The sequence below is a fragment of the Zophobas morio genome, unplaced genomic scaffold, assembly GCF_036711695.1.
Source record: "Zophobas morio isolate AGI-343-1 ecotype UQ-CSIRO unplaced genomic scaffold, CSIRO_AGI_Zmor_V1 ptg000008l, whole genome shotgun sequence".
Lineage (NCBI taxonomy): Eukaryota > Metazoa > Arthropoda > Insecta > Coleoptera > Tenebrionidae > Zophobas > Zophobas morio.
The window spans coordinates 8,852,432-8,871,182 of NW_026972113.1; the positions used below are offsets into that span (position 1 = coordinate 8,852,432).

At 33.8% G+C, this 18,751-nt stretch overlaps 1 protein-coding gene across 1 annotated transcript in view; it reads right to left on the reverse strand.

Annotated features, from left to right (window-relative positions):
- Positions 1-18,751, reverse strand: part of LOC135124787 (uncharacterized) — a 49,075-nt gene that overhangs the window by 6,320 nt on the left and 24,004 nt on the right. Inside the window, exons 4-6 of the mRNA XM_064050003.1 lie at positions 13,909-14,071; positions 2,359-2,473; positions 1,385-1,974 (exon numbers count right to left, since the gene is read on the reverse strand). Coding sequence (XP_063906073.1) covers positions 1,385-1,974; positions 2,359-2,473; positions 13,909-14,071 — 868 coding nt within the window. The remainder of the gene's footprint in view (positions 1-1,384; positions 1,975-2,358; positions 2,474-13,908; positions 14,072-18,751) is intronic.

Here is an 18,751-nt window from a genome sequence, read left to right on the forward strand (position 1 = left end):
TTGAAAACTTGAGGAATCAAAAATTTTAAATATCGGGAAATCGAGAAGTCGAAAAATGTTTTTTTAAATTGTAAAATCGGAAAATTGGAACATTAAGAACTGTAAAATCGAGCAATCAAAACATAAAAAAAGATTAAATTTTAAAAATGAAACAATTAAAATATCGATAAATTGATAAAACTAGAAATTGAAAAATTCCCAAGATTGAAATATTGAAAAATTGGGAAATCGAAAATTTGAAAAACAGAGAAATCGAAAAATCGTAAAGCCGAAAAATTAAAAATCGAAATAACAGGAAATGGAAAATTTGAAAAATCCCCAAACTGAATTCTTGAAAAATTGGGAATCCGAAAAATTGAAAAATCGAAAAATCGGGAAAATGAACAATAGAAAAATCGAAAATTGAAATGTTGACAAATCGAGCAAACGCTAATTGGCAAATTGAAAAAGACTGAAAAATCCGAGATTCCGAGAAGTAGAAAAATCGAAAATCGAGCAATCGAAATATCAAAAAATCGAAAAATTGAATATTTAAAAAATCAAAAATTTAAAATATCGACAAATTGTAAAAATGTGCCAAGTTTTTTTTAAATTGTCAAATCGGAGAATTGAAAAATTGAGAAATATGAAATTTAAAAAATCGACAATTTGAAAAAGCGAAAATCGGAATCCGAAAGGAGAAAATCGAGCAATCGCCACAATAAATAGACTCAGTCATTAATTTTTTTGAAACACCCCGTATAAACAAATCTAAAAAATGTTAGTGCAGTGATAAATCACAAGTATTGACTCAACATTTTTTGCACTTTTAAGATAGGATTTATTCAGCAAAATTTTGAGGTGACAAGATTTCAAAGCATTTGGTTTTGCAGATTCAAAATTAAATTAACAGACGGACAGACGGACAAACAGACAGAGAAAAGCTAAAGGTAGAGAGTGGGCCGACGGAAATTAAAGAAAGCAACATTGAGTCGGGCGGCTTGGAATACTGGCCTGGCGCCATGGTAACGCTGCATCGCCGCCCCCGACCTGAGTGACACTCGCTTTACATCGAATGTTCTCGAATTTTGACGGACAGTTATCGATTATAGCGTTGACATTTATGAGTAGGCCGAAGTTAGCCACTTCCAAAACCAACAGTTTTTCAGCCACAACACAATTCGTACCAGGAAGTTAATGGAAAGTGTTATTTATGAATCTATGAACTACATTGTTATTATGTAGGTAAAGGTGAAGCGGTAAAAGGAACATAATCCTACCCACCAAAGCACTGATATCTCAAACCACGATTCACGACTTAGTTTTACATAATTATCCCGTCATGTTTCCATAAATACATACAAATTTAAACTCAAGCAGACCAGATCAGAGTAGCGTCACCTACCTGGCAGCGGCGTGTGAAAAATACTATGCGTGTACACCGCCACCGTCGACACCCCCTTGCCCCTCTCCCCGTCCTTGGCCTTCCGGCTCCTCTTGAAGTGGTTCGCCGCCACAATCACCGCCGCCACGATGATGATCCCCGCGGAAATGGCCGTCGCCGCACTGGCGCTGTTGACCAGATCGTTCTTGTTAATCTCGGGATTTCCCCCGTTTCCGCCACTAACCTCGGTACTTTTCACTTTCGTTCGCGATTTCGTGATCTGCACCGGTTCAGTGGTCTCGGCGAGACTATCGCGACCCACCGAAACGTAATTGTTGATTGGCATCTCGTCAATTTCTCGCCTTTGTGCGTCTTCAAAGATGGGAAACGGCGCTTCCGTCGGCGGAGGTGTCGAAAGTAGGGCGGCCTGGGGGACCTCGAGCTTCCCGTTGTTGGTGAAGCTGATGGGCGGCGAAGAGGGCGAGGGGGAGGAAAGGGGCGGCGAGGGGGAGGTTGGGAGGCAGCGGCCGGTGGCCGGGTGGCAGGGCTCGCACGGGCAGCGGAGCTGGCAAAGAGAGCCGTAGAAGCCGGCGGGGCAGGGGGACTGGCATCTGGAATGGAAAAAATATACAGCTAGCGAAGCGAGCTATTTTTTATTTTTCACGTTTTTAAGCGTGAAAGTAACTAAATTTCCTTAACGTTGTTAATTTTCCATTGTAGGACATGAAGCTTTTCCGAGGGTGTAACGATTGCGGCCTCGTGGCTCGGTGGTTTGAGCCTGTGACGGGTAATCCTGGAGGAAATCATATAGGAGTTTCTCTCCCGGGGCCAGGTACGTCTTTTTTTTCAAATTTTTGGCGGAAATTAAAAAATAAGTTAACACGTCAATTGAAAAAATTCTCTATTAAAGGAAAATGAACGTTTTTCGAGGAAAAAACTTACCGAACCTCCTTCAAAATATTAATTAAGTAAAGACGTAAAATTGCTTTACTTACTCATCTCCTATCCATCCTGGGAGACAGAGGCAACTTCCTGTAAAACGATCACACCCACCACCATTGCAATTACATTTAAACTTGCAACCTTCTCCCCATTCGAACTCCTCGCAGTCTGAAAATAGCAAACTGTGTAGTTCAGAACACACAATTTACATGCAAGCGATTAACTAAAGTATCTACACAAAAAGCATTTTTTTTAGAACTACTTTTATCTCTAAATGGAAAGTTTAGAGAAGGCACGCAATTAAAATGGATCATAAAATTGATACTTATTTACTCGTAGTGTTAGAGCTAATAATTACCTTCAACATCTGCAGTTCATAAAGAATTTCCAAGTCTGTTAGCCTATTGTCTATTTATCATGTTTTATCACTGCAATTTCTTTGAATGTTACACTTGACATTTAAAAAAAATTCACAGGATGCACTAGGTCATATATTATTAAGCGTGTTGAAATTGTTTATTCTTAAGATTACATCATTCCAACAGTTGTTAAAAAGATTACATGTGTTTCAAGTCCATAATTAGAATTTCAGAGAACGAGAGCTACATTTTTCTCAAAATTATTAAGTGCATTAGGTTACTAACGCAGGCAAAATTTTACGTGAACAAAAATTTGTTTGACCTCCATTTTTGCTGAATATCTTTTAAAAATCTGTAAAAAGTCGCATTTTTTTAGAAATGGAAGGAATCTCAGGAGGCCCCTCTATTTTTTTTAAAGAAGTCTCAACTATCTTTTTTTTTGAAAAATGTAAAACAATCTCTGGGACACTTTCTTTTTTTTAAGGAAACGAAACAATTTCTGAGGAACCTTCTGTCTTGTTTTAAGAATGTGAAATAACCTAGAGTCCTTTTTTTAGGAATGTGAACCCTGACGGCCGGCTTTGGTGTCTTTATTTTAGGAATGTTAAAGAATCTCAAGAGCACCCTCTGATATTTCATAAGACAAAACTGATTTTGGCACTTTTGGGATTTTCGACTATTTTCGAAATAATTGAAATATCCATTTCTTCAGCAATTCCTACCGTTTTTCCAAAATCGCCAATTGAAATATAGCAATTTTTACGGTTCCGTCAAAATAGCTCGGTATAAAAATTTTGAAGAAAATACAATCATTTTAAGAATTTACTTTGTGGCTTTTAAATATTCAGAACAAGTCAGATCACATTAGGTCAAGTCAGGTCAGGTGCACGAAATAAGAAATAAATTTTATAGCAAAAAGTATAGTAACTATTTTCGAAATAGTTGAAGTCATTTTCTTGTAGACTTCGAAATCCAGAAGTCGTTTTCGGGTACATTTCTTTGGAAATTTCTACTGTTTTTCGAAAATCGCCAATTGAAATATAGCAATTTTTACAGTTCCGTCAAAAAAGCTCGGTATAAAAATTTTGTAGATAAAAAACTTAATAATAATCATTCATTTTTGTTTCAAAAAATACAATTATTTAAAGAATGTACTTCGTGGCTTTTATATATTCACAGAACTGTTTAAAATTTGTTTATTTGAGACAATAGAAAAGTCAGAACAAGTCAGCTCACGTTAAGCCAAATCAGGTCAGGTGCATGAAATAAGAAATCAATTTTATAGCAAATAGTATAACAAAAAAAGTTCCGATTGGCGTTTTTTCTTACATCTTTTTTCTACACACACTCAACAGAAGAACATTATTAACCCCGCCCACCCACCCTGTCTCAATTCAGTGATTAATTTTATCTGATCTGATTGAAATGAATTATGTTATACTGAAAAGAAATAAATACAATTAGTCGTTAGAATGAGAAAGACTGATTTTGGCAAATAACATACCTTCCAAGCAAATAGAGGGTGGGTGGGCGGGGCTAATATTTGATAAGATAAAACTGATTTTGGCACTTTTGCAATTTTCGACCAATTTTCAACTATTTTCGAAATAGTTGAAGTCATTTTCTTGTAGACTTCGAAATCCAGAAGTCTTTTTCGGGTACATTTCTTCGAAAATTTCTACTGTTTTTCCAAAATCGCCAATTGAAATATAGCAATTTTTACAGTTCCGTCAAAATAACTCGGTATAAAAATTTTGTAAATAAAAAAGGAAATAATCATTCATTTTTGTTTCATAAAATACAGTTAAATATTTTAAGAATTTACTTTGTGGCTTTTATATATTCACAGAACTGTTTAAAATTAGTTTATTTGAGACAATAGAAAAGTCAGAACAAGTCAGGTCACGTTAAGCCAAATCAGGTCAAGTGCATGAAATAAGAAATAAATTTTATAGCAAATATGTAGTATAACAAAAAAAAGTTACGATTGACGCATCATTCACATCTTTTTTCTACTCCCACTCAACAGAAGAACACAATTAGCCCCGCCCACCCACCCTGTCTCCTTTTCACTGATCGATTTTATTCGATTTGAACGAAATGAATTATCTTATACTGAAAAGAAATAAAATTAGTCGTTAAAATGAGAAGAGGGGGGAGGGGTTAGTACTTGCTAAGATAAGACTGATTTTGGCAAATCACATACCTTCCAAGAAAATAGAGGGTGGGTGGGCGGGTCTAATATTTGATAAGATAAAATTGATTTTGGCATTTTTGACATTTTCGACAATTTGTCAACTATGAAGTTATTTTCGCGTTCATTTCTTCGGAAATTCCTACCGTTTTTCCAAAATCGACAATTGAAATATAGCAATTTTTACAGTTCCGTCAAAATAGCTCGGTATGAAAATTTTGTAGATAAAAAAGGAAATAATCATTAATTTTTGGGTCACAAAATACAATTAAATATTTTAAGAATTTACTTTGTGGCTTTTATATATTCACAGAACTGTTTAAAACTAGTTTATTTGAGACAATAGAAAAGTCAGAACAAGTCAGGTCACGTTAAGCCAAATCAGGTCAGGTGCATGAAATAAGAAATAAATTTTATAGCAAATAGTATAACAAAAAAAAGTTACGATTGACGTTTTTTTTACTTTTTTTTTTACATCTTTTTTCTACTCACACTCAACAGAGGAACATAATTAGCCGCGCCCACCCACCCTGTCTCAATTCAGTGATTAATTTTATCTGATCTGATTGAAATGAGTTATGTTATACTGAAAGAAATAAATAAAATTAGTCGTCAGAATGAGAAAGACTGATTTTGGCAAATCACATACCTTCCAAGCAAATAGAGGGTGGGTGGGCGGGGTTAATATTTGATAAGATAAAACTGATTTTGGCACTTTTGCCATTTTCGACCAATTTTCAACAATTTTCGAAATAGTTGAAGTCATTTTCTTGTAGACTTCGAAATCCAGAAGTCGTTTTCGGGTACATTTCTTCGGAAATTCCTACCGTTTTTCCAAAATCGGCAATTGAAATATAGCAATTTTTACAGTTCCGTTTTGACACCTCATCAGCATGGATTTCTGCCAGGAAAAAGCACAGTAACAAATCTCGCCATCTACAATGAATATATCATTGATGCTTTAGAGGAGGCAGCTCAAGTCGACGCTGTATATCTAGATTTCTGTAAAGCTTTCGACAGAGTCAACCATGCCCTTCTTTTAAAGAAATTAAAGATTTATAGCATACGAGGTTCTCTTCATCGCTGGTTAGCTTCTTACCTATTAAATCGTACCCAAAAAATCTCAGTTAAAGGCTTTTTATCAGATGCTATTTCTATTCCCTCGGGAGTCCCACAAGGCAGTCACATCGGCCCTATTTTATTTTTAATATTCATAAATGACCTGACACTATCACTTAATTTTGTTAGATTTTTATTCTTTGCGGACGATCTTAAAATATTCATTAATGTTAACGACCTTGCAGATTGTCAAGCTATGCAATATACTCTTATAAAAATAACCAACTGGTGTAGTGAAAATAGCATGCAATTAAATAACAAAAAGTGTAAACAAATAACATTCTCCAGGAAAAAATCCACTATAAAATTTTCTTATAGCATTGACAACCAAATCCTGGAGGCTGTTAGTGAAATTAGGGACTTGGGGATCATTTTTAATTCGACTTTAAGTTTTGTTAAGCATATAGATTATGTAATCGATAAGTCTTTTCGAGTTAGTGGTTTCATAAGAAGAATGACTGCAGATTTCCATAGCATCATAGCAATTCGTAAGCTCTTTATTACCATGATTAGACCAATTTTAGAATATGGCATTCTTATCTGGTTTCCTTCATATGCAATTCACGAAACTCGCCTCGAAAGGGTGCAAAGAAAGTTCTGTAATTATTTAATGTTTAAAATGGGTCTCAATAAATCAAATTACAATTATAATCAAAGACTTGCTATAACAGAACTAGAGACTCTTACACAGCGTAAGTTAAAATTTGAGCTTAAGTTTGCATATAAACTGTTCAATAATCAAATTGATAGTGCCGAATTCTTATCCTTATTTAATTTTAGAGTACCTTTGGTACATACTAGGAACCAGGACACAATCTTATGTTCGTTTAAAAGAACAAATCTCGGTTACAACACTTCTGTAGTAAATAGAATAGGATTCGCGGTTAATAACTTAGTAGATATAGATATCTTCAGTTGCTCGCAACATATGTTTAATAATTATTTAAGACGTTTGTAGTTATTAGGACATCTTATTTCATATTTTGTTTTTTAAAACTATTGTCTATTTTGGAACTTTGTTCTGTTAGTCAATAAAAATTTATTTATTTATTTATTTATTTATTTATTTATTTATTTAAAATAGCTCGGTATAAAAATTTTGTAGATAAAAAAATTAATGATCATTCATTTTTTTTTAAATACAATTATTTAAAGAACAGAATAGTTAAACATATTGTCAGTTTCTTGTTGGGAAAAAGAGGCTTCGTATATTAAGACGAAACGGACCAAATATAAGCCCCGCCCACCCACCCCTTCTCAATTGTGATGAATACTTTATTCATCGTGCTCCGAAGGGTCAAGTTTAGTCGAAAAATCCTTATTTCTCTACAAGAAATTACCATATGAAATATGTTTTTAAAAAGGTAGAATTTTTTAGAGAAATATTGATTTTATAATTAAACTCCGCCCTTCGGTCTGACTAGAAATGAAACAGTCATCAAAATTGAGATTGGGGCGGGTTATTTTTTTTAAATATATAGAGTTTTGTTTCAATAACAGGAAAATTAAACATATTGTCAGTTTCTTATTGGGAAAAGAAGACTTGGTATATTAAGAAAAAATGGACTAAATGTAAGCCCCGCCCACCCACCCCTTCTCAATTCTGATGAATATTTTATTCATTGTTACCTGAAGGGCTGAGTTTAGCTACAAAATCCTCATTTCTCTACAAGAAATTACCATATGAAATATGTTTTTAAAAAGGTAGAATTTTTTAGAGAAATATTGATGTTACAATTAAACTCCGCCCTTCGATCTGATTAGGAATGAAAAACTCATTACAATTCAGATCAGGGCGGGTGTGTGGGGCTTAACTTTTGTTTTCTTTTTTAATATATAGAATTTTCTCTCAACAACAGGATAGTTAAATATATTGTCAGTTTCTTGTAGGGAAAAGAAGACTTTATACATTAAGCAAAAATGTACAAAATATGGCTTTTATATATTCACACACTGTTTAAAATTTGTTTATTTGAGACAATAGAAAAGTCAGAACAAGTCAGGTCACGTTAAGCCAAATCAGGTCAGGTGCATGAAATAAGAAATAAATTTTATAGCAAATAGTATAACAAAAAAAGTTGCGATTGGCGCTTTTTTTTTTACTTTTTTTTTACATCTGTTTTCTACTCACACTCAACAGAAGAACATAATTAACACCGCCCACCCACCCTGTCTCCTTTTCACTGATCGATTTTATCGGATTTGAATGAAATGAATGATCTTATAATGAAAAGAAATAAAATCAGTATTAGAATGAGAAGAGGGAGGGGGGGCTAGTACTTGCTAAGACAAGACTGATTTTGGCAGATCACATACCCTCCAAGAAAATAGAGGGTTGGTGGGCGGGGCTAATATTTGATAAGATAAAACTCATTTTGGCACTTTTGCCATTTTCGACCAATTTTCAACTATTTTCGAAATAGTTGAAGTCATTTTCTTGTAGATTTCGAAATCCAGAAGTCGTTTTCGAGTACATTTCTTCGGAAATTTCTACTGTTTTTCCAAAATCGCCAATTGAAATATAGCAATTTTTAAAGTTCCGTCAAAAAAGCTCGGTATAAAAATTTTGTAGATAAAAAAACTTAATAATAATCATTCATTTTTGTTTCAAAAAGTACAATGATTTAAAGAATGTACTTCGTGGCTTTTATATATTCACAGAATTGTTTAAAATTTGTTTATTTGAGACAATAGAAAAGTCAGAACAAGTCAGGTCACGTTAAGCCAAATCAGGTCAGGTGCATGAAATAAGAAATAAATTTTATAGCAAATAGTACAAAAAAAAAAGTTGCGATTGGCGCTTTTTTTTACTTTTTTTTTACATCTTTTTTCTACTCACACTCAACAGAAGAACATAATTAACCCCGCCCACCCACCCTGAATCAATTCAGTGATTAATTTTATCAGATCTGATTGAAATTAATTATCTTATACTGAAAAGAAATAAATACAATTAGTCGTTAGAATGAGAAAGACTGATTTTGGCAAATCACATACCTTCCAAGCAAATAGAGGGTGGGTGGGCGGGGCTAATATTTGATAAGATAAAACTGATTTTGGCACTTTTGCCATTTTCGACCAATTTTCAACTATTTTCGAAATAGTTGAAGTCATTTTCTTTTAAACTTCGAAATCCAGAAGTCGTTTTCGGGTACATTTCTTTGGAAATTTCTACTGTTTTTACAAAATCGCCAATTGAAATATAGCAATTTTTAAAGTTCCGTCAAAAAAGCTCGGTATAAAAATTTTGTAGATAAAAAAGTTAATAATCATTCATTTTGTTTTTTTTTAAATACAATGATTTAAAGAACAGAATAGTTAAACATATAAGCCCCGCCCACCAACCCCTTCTCAATTGTGATGAATACTTTATTCATCGTGCGCCGAAGGGTGAAGTTTAGTCGCAAAATCCTCATTTCTCTACAAGAAATTACCGTATGAAATATGTTTTTAAAAAGGTGGAATTTTTTAGAGAAATATTGATTTTACAATTAAACTCCGCCCTTCGGTCTGACTAGGAATGAAACAGTCATCAAAATTGAGATTGGGGCGGGTGGGTGGGGCTTATTTTTTTTTAATATATAGAGTTTTGTTTCAATAACAGGATAATTAAACATATTGTCAGTTTCTTATTGGGAAAAGAAGACTTCGTATATTAAGAAAAAATGGACTAAATGTAAGCCCCGCCCACCCACCCCTTCTCAATTCTGATGAATATTTTATTCATTGTTACCTGAAGGGCGGATTTTAGCTGCAAAATCTTCATTTCTCTACAAGAAATTACCATATGAAATATGTTTTTAAAAAGGTAGAATTTTTTAGAGAAATATTGATGTTACAATTAAACTCCGCCCTTCGATCTGATTAGGAACGAAAAACTCATTACAATTGAGATCAGGGCGGGTGGGTGGGGCTTAACTGTTGTTTTCTTTTTTAATATATAGAATTTTCTCTCAACAGCAGGATAGTTAAACATATTGTCAGTTTCTTGTTGGGAAAAGAAGACTTCAAATATTAAGCAAAAATGGACAAAATATAAGCCCCGCCCACCCACCCCTTCTCTATTGTGATGAATGCTTTATTCATCGTGAGCTGAAGGGCGGAGTTTAGTTGCAAAATCCTCATTTCTTTACAAGAAATTACCACATGAAATATGTTCTCAAAAGAGTAGAATTTTCTAGAGAAATAATAGGTTACAATTAAACCCCGTCCCTGGTCTGATTGGGAATGAAAAACTCATAAAAAATTGAGATTGGGGTGGGTGGGTGGGGTTTAATTTTTGCTTTTTTTAATATAAAGAATTTTCGCTCAACAACAGGATAGTTAAATATATTGTTAGTTTCTTGTTGGGAAAAGAAGCCTTGATATATTAAAAATGTACAAATTATGGCTTTTATATATTCACAGAACTGTTTAAAATTTGTTTATTTGAGACAATAGAAAAGTCAGAACAAGTCAGGTCACGTTAAGCCAAATCAGGTCCGGTGCATGAAATAAGGAATAAATTTTATAGCAAATAGTATAACAAAAAAAAGTTAGGATTGACGCATCATTCACATCCTTTTTCTACTCCCACTTAACAGAAGACCATAATTAGCCCCGCCCACTATTTTCGAAATAGTTGAAGTCATTTTCTTGTAGTCTTCGAAATCCAGAACTCGTTTTCGGGTACATTTCTTCGGAAATTTCTACTGTTTTTCCAAAATCACCGATTGAAATATAGCAATTTTTAAAGTTCCGTCAAAAAAGCTCGGTATAAAAATTTTGTAGATAAAAAACTTAATAATAATCATTCATTTTTGTTTCAAAAAATACAATTATTTAAAGAATGTACTTCGTGGCTTCTATATATTCACAGAACTGTTTAAAATTTGATTATTTGAGACAATAGAAAAGTCAGAACAAGTCAGGTCACGTAAGCCAAATCAGGTCAGGTGCATGAAATAAGAAATAAATTTTATAGCAAATAGTATAACAAAAAAACTTGCGATTGGCGATTTTTTTTAACTTTTTTCACGTCCTTTTTCTACTCTCACTCAACAGAAGAACATAATTAGCCCCGCCCACCCACCCTGTCTCCTTTTCACTGATCGATGTTATCCGATTTGAACAAAATGAATGATCTTATACTGAAAAGAAATAAAATTAGTCGTTAGAATGAGAAGAGGGGGGGGGGGTAGTACTTGCTAAGATAAGACTGATTTTGGCAAATCACATACCCTCCAAGAAAATAGAGGGTGGGTGGGCGGAGCTAATATTTGATAAGATAAAACTGATTTTGGTACTTTTGCCATTTTCGACCAATTTTCAATTATTTTTGAAAAAGTTGAAGTCATTTTTTTGTAAACTTCGAAATCCAGAAGTCGTTTTCGGGTACATTTCTTCGAAAATTTCTACTGTTTTTGCAAAATCGCCAATTCTAATATAGCAGTTTTTACAGTTCCGTCAAAATAGCTCGGTATAAAAATTTTGTAGATAAAAAAGTTAATAATCATTCATTTTTGTTTCAAAAAATACAATTATTTAAAGAACAGAATAGTTAAACATATTGTCAGTTTCTTGTTGGGAATAGGAGGCTTCGTATATTAAGACGAAAAGGACCAAATATAAGCCCCGCCCACCCACCCCTTCTCGATTGTGATGAATACTTTATTCAGCGTGCGCCGAAGGGCGAAGTTTAGTGCAAAATCCTCATTTCTCTACAAGAAATTACCATATGAAATATGTTTTTAAAAAGGTGGAATTTTTTAGAGAAATATTGATGTTACAATTAAACTCCGCCCTTCGATCTGATTAAGAATGAAAAACTCATTACAATTGAGATCAAGGAGGGTGGGTGGGGCGTAATTTTTGTTTTCTTTTTTAATATATAGAATTTTCTCTGAACACCAGGATAGTTAAACATATTGTCAGTTTCTTGTTGGGAAAAGAAGAGTTCAAATATTAAGCAAAAATGGACAAAATATAAGCCCCGCCCACCCACCCCTTCTCTATTGTGATGAATGCTTTATTCATCATGAGCTGAAGGGCAGACTTTAGTTGTAAAATCCTCATTTCTTTACAAGAATTTACCATATGAAATATGTTCTCAAAAGAGTAGAATTTTCTAGAGAAATAATAGGTTACAATTAAACTCCGTCCCACGTCTGATTAGGAATGAAAAACACATCATAATTGAGATTGGGGTGGGTGGGTGGGGCTTAATTTTTGCTTTTTTTTAATACAGAGAATTTTCTCTCAACAACAGGATAGTTAAATATATTGTCAGTTTTTTGTTGGGAAAGGAAGACTTTATATATTAAACAAACATGGACAAAATATGGCTTTTATATATTCACAGAACTGTTTAAAATTTGTTTATTTGAGACAATAGAAAAGTAAGAACAAGTCAGGAACATAATTAGCCCCGCCCACCCACCCTGTCTGCTTTTTACTGATCGATTTTATCCGATTTGAATGAAATGAATGATCTTATACTGAAAAGAAATAAAATTACTCGTTAGAATGAGAAGAGGGGGGGGGGGCTAGTTCTTGCTAAGATAAGACTGATTTTGGCAAATCACATACCTTTTAAGAAAATAGAGGGTGGGTGGGCGGGGCTAATATTTGATAAGATAAAATTGATTTTGGCATTTTTGACATATTCGACAATTTTTCAACTAGGAAGTCATTTTCTTGTAGACTTCGAAATCCAGAAGTCATTTTCGGGTTCATTTCTTCGAAAATTTCTACCATTTTTCCAAAATGGTCAATTGAAATATAGCAATTTTTACAGTTCCGTCAAAATAACTCGGTATACAATAGATAAAGAAGGAAATAATGATTAATTTTTGTTTCGCAAAATATAGACCAACTGACTGGATCATTGATTGACTGACTGAATGACTGACTGACTGGGTGAGTGAACAAGTGGGTGGCTGACTCATTGACTGAGTTAATGATTGAGGGACTGAGTGATCGACTGACCGACTGACTGACTGACCGACGGACTGAATGAATGAGTGGGTGTCTAACTGACTGTCTGACTTACTAACTGAATGCGTGACTGAATGACTGAGTGAGTGACTGGCTGACTAGTTAACTCACTGAATGTGTGACTGGGTCACTGACTCACTGATTGACTGATTGACTAACTGACGGACTGTCTGACTGTCTGACTGTCTGACTGATTGAGAGACTGATTAATTTTTCACATTCTGGCATTTGTAGATTTAAAAAATTCGTTGAAAAATTTTAGAAACGTTACTTGTAAAGCGTTTTATTGTGTTTTCTAGCGTTTCATGACCCCTAGAGTATAAAAAATAGGTTTCCCATTTCAGTCTGTCTGTCTGTCTGCCATCTGTCCAGATTTTTATTAGACACATAATCTCGTCGGGGGACCTTGATGCCTCTTTTTGGAATGTAAGAATTTCGTGATCTCCCTCTGCCTTTTTTAAAGAATGTGAAACAATTTCGGATATCATTTTGGTCTTTTTTTTTAAGAAAATGAAAAAATCACATATGCCTCTTGTGTCTTTTTGTTTAAGAATGAGAAACAATTTCTGAGGCTCCCGTACCGTTATTAAAAGAATGTGAAACAATCTCGAGAGCCGGTAGTGACATTGATAGAATTATTCATGATTTAACCTGACCTGACCCTCCTGAGTGGGTCATGTTTTTTTTTCTTTTTGTTGGCTGCTATGACTGACTGACGTGTTTTTTTTGCTATCATATTTGACATGTATTTTTCTTGCATGCCACTTAGTTTGCCACTTTTCAGGCATTAGAAAAATAGGTTTCCAGTTCCAAGGATAACTCAATTACAAATTATTATAGCTCGCTAAATCAGGAAATGGTGTACAAAACCACCGTCTCTGCCTACCACAAAAACCTAATTTACCAAGGCCACCTGACCCAGTTACTCCAGTCAAAATCCCACCCACAATACCCACCAACGTTACACATCTCCCCCTTGTATCCGGGAAAGCAGGAACACTCCCCAGCCAGGCAAGTCCCCTTGGAGCACCCCGGACAATCCGGTAAGCACAAGCCCGTGGTGATGTCCTCCATGTACCCGGAACAGCACTTGTCAATGACATCGGTGACTTCTTTTTCCTGAAATGCAAATAACTTCGTTACGAGGCGTCAGCCGAGTAAACGGCGCAAATCGGAATTAAGGTGATTAGGGGACAATTTACGGCATTTTCACTGTTGAAGCGATACGGCCAGCGGATAAAAATCATACATATTAATGAATTGCGAAATTGTGTGATTGGGTGTTTGGCAGTGTCGTAATTATTTAAAACATGTTCGGGCTTATTTATGCCGGTTTTTTTATGGAAATGGCAATAGCTTAACAATGATTAAGAAACTGGTGGAAAATCGAAAAAGGCAAAGTCGGCCAATTATTTGTTCTCTTGATGGTGGTTTAAAATTAGTGTTTATTTTAAAATCTGTGCTAAAGCAATTAGTTGTTTTTTAGAAAAATTTGTTCCATGGTAAATACGTAATGTTATATAAAAACCAAAACAAAATAAAGAACCTGCTTTTACGTGACTCTTCGTGACACGATCGAATGTTGGACCGGAGAAAGCCTGAAGCTACATAGAAACTTGTTCGAGATGTTAGAATTTCCTCTTTGTCGCCTAAAATTTAGATCTCTTAATTTTTTTTTTCTTCAGAATTTAATGTTGTTTATATAATTTGAAGGGCAATGTTGTGTGTTAAATGACAATTTTCTCTCCTCGGATGTCAACTTAAGGCCAGATATGTCGAGTCAGGTCAGGATTTGTCGGACTCGAAAGATAGAGAGGGAGAAATAGGAAAATGGGGCGTGGTGGAGACGTGGCCAGAGCAGAATTAGGGGCGGAGTCAAGGTGAAGTGGATGGTCCGTAGGAAAATGGGTATGGCTTAAGTAGGCGCAGCGCGTTTTTTGTAAATTGTGAAAATATAAACAATGAATGAAAGGTAAAAAAAAATGAAAAATTAATATCTAAAACAGGAAAGATAACAGTAAACGACAATAACATTTAAAGAGAAACAAGGACGAGAGAGAAAGAATGAACAAAAGGACTATAGACTTTCTAAAAAATGTAATCAAAAGTATGGAAACCTTCCATATAATATAATAAAAGAATAGATAATAATTTCTCGATAAAAAATTAATTAAATTCACGCACTACTTGTCCGTATCCCCGTTACAAAATTCACCTGTTCAACTAATTAATTATTTTTTCCAGCGGGCGTGGCAGCTAATACCACATCACCCATATTTCAACCGTACGACATAATAAAGATATTAATTTTCGAAAGCTACAACCATAAGGAAGATATCGAATATCCGGCAAAGAAGCAAGGATTTTTGCATATTCATTTCAAGCGACACTCCTTTCAATAATACTCATTGACGTAAACTATCCTGGCGGATTTCTGATACAATGGCGTACTGACATTCGCTTTCGCGGAACAATACACATTTTTTCTTTCATTTGAATTAATTCTAATTTTTGCTTACTTTGATAGTTTGTAGGTCTGCCTCACCTATTTTATTATAATATCGATTGTAGCAAGCGTCAAGGTTTCGTTAAAAAATTCAGTTACGTTGAGAGATTGCGGAGTTTTCTTGTGTCCATTGGGAATAATAATGATAGTAATAGTAATATAATAATAAAATAAGGCTGCTAAATCTGGTACGCATTGCACGCATACCAAATAAACCAATCCTCAATATACACACACGGCGGATTAAATTGGCCAATAAAGTACCTCCACGCTGACATGATTTAAAATAATTTGGTTAAGTAGATGTAAGTTATTGCATAACGCGATGGATGGCCGTTAACACACGTATTAGGTACATTAATAACGTTTCGGTCTAGTAATCTCATTCGTACAAACCAAAGAGTGAAAGCACGATTATATCCGGCGATAAAAGATTTGTTTAAAGACGCTGGTAATTTACGAAATGGGGTTGTAAAGTTGACGGGGTTTTATTAGATTAGGTGTTGAGGAGCAAATTAAGAGTCATGGGGGGCGATAATTACTTAAAGGAATAATTTATGACATCCGAAGTAGGTAAGAAGTGGAGCGACGACACATTCTAGAAGTAGAAAAAAGGGGGAAAATTATTATTAGACGCTTTTAATTTCCAAGCGATAACTAAGAGAACTCATCTCCTTCAAGACATTAATTTTAACTTAAAAACTGACACCTGCAAGCTCCTTCACCTATAGATTAACAATTTTTTAATCTATTTTTTCATTGATTGAAGAAATTACGCAACTGAGTTCGGAATTTTAGTTATGATCCCCTCAGGAAAGTAGATGACCTTATCTGAAAAATATCAAAGTATATCTTCTTTAAATTTTTTAAATGTTTACGCAACAGATTAATTTATTTTGACCATGATCACAATGTACGTGTCAAAACTGAAACTCTTTTTTTTTCAGTATCACAACGACAATTCGAAAAATTTAACTTATTCCACTCGTAAGGAAAGCACCTGCATTACCGTACTGAAGCCGTAATGCTGGATTACCGCATTCATTTTTCAACACAGATACAAATCTTTTGTTGCGCGTGACTACACAACTTGGCTAACGCCTCGTTGTAAGTAAACCTCACAATCGTGGGTAATAAAGCCTTTATCCCACTTATGTCGTAAATAACGATTATCTATGACAGTGGAATAAATTTAACTTACCCCGCTCACTTGACTCAGACAACGATTACAGCACCGCACAACCAAATAAAACCTTGTAAATTTATCTAAATTAAACGCAAAACATAAAATATATTTTTCTAATGTATAGTTTAAAATATAAAAAAGTGTATATACCTACAACATTTTTTTTTAGTTTGAAGAATATAATATTATATAGGATGTCCTAAAATTATTTTCAGATATACAAACTGTAACACCCTGTATATTTTTAAGGATGTATAGTCCTTATCGAAAAACGAATAAATAAAACCCGAAATACAGGTTTCTAATCAGTAATTTTATAAAAATTAGCCACATTTAAATACTTTTAACTCCGCCATATTTAAAGATCGAGGTGTGAAATTTTGTACGACTTTTAAGTTAACTTGCCTTAAAAAACCTATACAAAATTGAACGGTTTTTCTACTTATTAATACAGGGTGATTAGATTTGAAAATTGTCAGTTTTGTTCTCTTTTCCAAATGGGACACCCTATATTTTAAACTTTTCTCTCTAGTAATTATTTATCTAGATGTGAGCTTTCTTTTGATGTCATTTTTTGAGTTATTTTAGAATTTTTATTAAGCTAAATCCCAGCAAGTTTGAAATTGTTATGAAATACAGAGTGTACCAATTAAAAAATATGAAAAAACTGACAAATACCCTGTAGAAATAAATTTAACCCTAGTTTAAGTGCTGGAATTTTTTGCTTAAATTTAACACCAATTTTCAGTCGATTCAACCCATTTTAACCTTTTTTTTTCAATTTTTGGAAATTTTTAATTCACTTTTCGTGTTTATTGAAACAGACGTCGTGACGGCGATTTCAGATTTGTAACTGGCGGAAAATTATCAACAATTTGACATACATTTTTAGTCGATTGAACCAATTTTAAATACTTTTTTGAAATTTTTTTGAAAATTTTGAATTCACTATTCGTGTTTATTTGGAAAAAATGTTGAGACGACGATTTCAGATTTGTAACTGGTGGAAGGTTATCGAGAATTTTTCACCAATTTTCAGTAAATTGAACCCATTTTAACCATTTTTTGGAAAATTTTTGAAAAATTTGAATTTACTTTTCGTGTTTAACCAGATATCGTAACAGCGTTTTCAGATTTATAATTAGTGGAAAATAATCTAAAATTTGACACAAATTTTGAGTCGATTGAACCCATTTTAACCATTTTTTTTTGGAAAATTTTTGGAAATTTTGAAGTGAATTTTCATGATATCGTGTCGGCGTTTTGAGGTTTGTATCTGGTGGAAGATAATATACAATTTGACACCAATTTTCAATCGATTGAACAAATTTAAACTACTTTTTTGGAAAATTTTGAAAAATTTTTATTTAATTTTCGTGTTTATTGGAACAGATATCGTGACAGCGATTTCAGATTTGTGACAGTCGAAAGATCATCAATAATTTGACACCAATTTTCAGTCGATTGAACCTAGTGCAACCATTTTTTGAAATTTTTTGGAAATTTTGAATTCACTTTTCGTATTTATTGGACCAGATGTCGTGACGGCGATTTCGGATTTGTAACTGGCGGAAGATTATCTACAATTTGGCACCAATTTACAGTGGATTGAACCAATTTAAACGATTTTTTTGGAAAATTTTTGGAAATTTTGAATTCACTTTTCATTTTTATTGGAACAGATGTCGTGGTGGCGATTTCGGATTTGTAACTGACGGAAGATTATTTACAATTCCAACTCCAATTTCCAGTCGATTGAACCCATTTTAATCATTTTTTTGGAAAATTTTGGAAATTTTGAATTTGGTAGTCGTGTTTGTTGGACCAGATATCGTGAAGGCGATATCAGATTTGTCACTGATCATCTACAATTTAACATGAATTTTTACTCCATCAAACCCATTTCAACTGTTTTTTTGGAAAATTTTTGAAAATTTTGAACTCAACTGTTGTATTTATTCGAACAGACATGGTGAGGGCGATTTCAGATTTATAACTAATTTTCAGTCAATTGAACCAATTCGAACCACTTTTTGGAAAATTTTGAATTCACTTTTCATGTTTATTGGAACAGATGTCGTGAAGGCGATTTCAGATTTGTCACTGA